Source organism: Anarrhichthys ocellatus, unplaced genomic scaffold, assembly GCF_004355925.1.
Source record: "Anarrhichthys ocellatus isolate YVR2014 unplaced genomic scaffold, GSC_Weel_1.0 scaffold132, whole genome shotgun sequence".
NCBI classification, from domain to species: Eukaryota; Metazoa; Chordata; class Actinopteri; order Perciformes; family Anarhichadidae; genus Anarrhichthys; species Anarrhichthys ocellatus.
Genome location: NW_022280162.1, coordinates 298,593 through 300,596, shown reverse-complemented (window position 1 = coordinate 300,596; position 2,004 = coordinate 298,593). Strand labels below are relative to the sequence as shown.

The window sequence follows — 2,004 nt, the reverse complement described above, 5'->3', positions numbered from 1 at the left end:
GTGTGTGTGTGTGTGTGTGTGTGTGTGTGTGTGTGTGTGTGTGTGTGAACGCACAGAGACCGCCACCAGCCTGTCCCCAGAGTGCTGTGAGCGGCTGGTTGAGAGAGGAGCCAACGTCATCGTCACACTCGTCCGCTGCTGCAACAGGAGCGTCCCTTGCATGGACGTCATCACCTACTCCGTCCAGATCCTCCTCAACCTCTCCAAGGTACAAACCCAGGCCTGCTCTGTTTATCTCCATGTTTCACACCCTCAGCATAAGAGCCTGATTTAACTGTTGTCATGGCAGCACTACAGCTTGTACAGCTTTCCATTACAAAGAGGTCACCGTTAGGGTTGTGTTAGGTTGACCGTCTCAACCACTCAGCCAAGCGTCGTGATTTAAAAGCGTTGTATTACCTTTGCATACTTTTCTCAAATCTTTTTCCTTTTGTCTGATGAAGTGGTTCAATAAGTTGAATGCATGTTTGTACTTTCTTGCTCTCTTTCTTTCCCTCTGCTCCACACACTCTCAATTTCCTCCCTCAGTACCACCAGAGCATCGAGGCAGTGTATTTGGTGGACAGCTTTGTGGAGCCGCTGCTGGACCTACTGCTTCTTTATATTTTTTTCTTTAGGAGGTTATGAAGCTACCCAAGGTACTGGATAGACTACGCAGTATTTACACGGCTCGCAAACACAAGATGGACGCTGAAAGAACTGTGCCAAAGTATGTATGTGTGTGCGTATACAGTATACACAGTACTGTATTTCTCAGAGATATACAGCTTGTAAGTGTTTGCAGCAGTAATTGACGTCTCGTTTTTGTTTTTCAGATTTGCACCGGAAGATATTGTAGACGCTCTCAGGGCCGTTGAGATGGTGGCACATCGTCTCAATGGCCACTTTCAACACATTGTGTTGAAAGTGGAAAAGCTTTTAAATCTTGATTTGTTGTCATTTTTTACTTTAAAAAATATTTTATATAGTTTCATTTTCTGTTTGTACATATCCATGTTTTGGATGTATATATTAAAACGGATGTGTTTTTAAAACACGGTGCCAGTTTCATGTATCCTTATGCGTTTACATTGTTTCTTGTGCTCAAGATGTGTGTGTTGAAGAAAGTCACAGTAAAGTATGTCACATGACATTTAAAATACGCTTTAAAAAAACATTATCGTAGTAGGTCATAAAAATAAGTCTATATAATATAAATTTCCAAAATAAGTAAAAGTAGTATTTCAAAAGGGTAAAAAAAAAAACAATTTTATTAAAATATGTTGAAAAAATACAAAAATGGTCATTATATACTGTGCCGTAAAAAGAAAAGTCGTGGTAAAATATGCCAGAGTTAAACCAATTCATGGTGTTTGAAGGAAGTGTTTCACAAAGGGCGTCGCCATCTCTTTCCTGTTCAGTATATTGTATTCATGTTGAGTGAATCGAATAGAAATAGTGTTACCAGTTTGACCCACATACTGCAAGCCACACTGTTTACATGAAGTCAATTATATACAATTTTTTGATTTTAGACTGCCACGGAAGACCTCGTGTGTACCGATTAGTGAACCAGTTACGGTGCTGAAAGTATTCTCCCCGTCCTCTGGGTTTAGGATCAAAAAGGGGTTTAATCTTAGCTTTTACCAGGAGATCCTGTAAATTCTTGTTTTTCCTGAATGTTGAGGTTCCTGTAATGTGTTTGTGAAAGTTCCTTCTACTTTCTCTCACCAGTTCAACAGTTGACGGGGAATATGTGGTCACTGCTGTAGGTTTAGTTTGCTGAAATGACCTTCTGCATTTTCTAAGAAAAGCCCTAGACTACCCTCTGCTGGCCAAAGCTCGAAACAACAGACTGCAGAATTAAAATCCTCCTGTTCAGTGCAGATTCTGTGAAACCTCAACGACTGACTTAATCAAGCCTGCATAGGTGTGTTTGGGGTGGAGGCTTGTAGAGCAGAGCATGGGTCTCTTTAAAGAACACTTTCATGGCTAGTGTGTGGGTCTCATGGAAACTGTCACTCT

General features: G+C 40.9%; 1 protein-coding gene across 2 annotated transcripts in view; it reads left to right on the top strand.

Annotated features, from left to right (window-relative positions):
- LOC116399854 (abnormal spindle-like microcephaly-associated protein homolog) overlaps positions 1-808 on the top strand; it is a 3,638-nt gene extending 2,830 nt beyond the window's left edge. Inside the window, exons 4-5 of one of the 2 annotated variants that reach the window (XM_031877288.1) lie at positions 57-208; positions 618-808. In XM_031877288.1, coding sequence (XP_031733148.1) covers positions 57-208; positions 618-794 — 329 coding nt within the window. In that variant the 3' untranslated portion in view covers positions 795-808. Of the gene's footprint in view, positions 1-56; positions 209-528 lie in introns of both variants that reach the window. The other variant, XM_031877289.1, reaches the window with a different exon arrangement.
- The last annotated feature ends 1,196 nt before the right edge of the window (positions 809-2,004 follow it).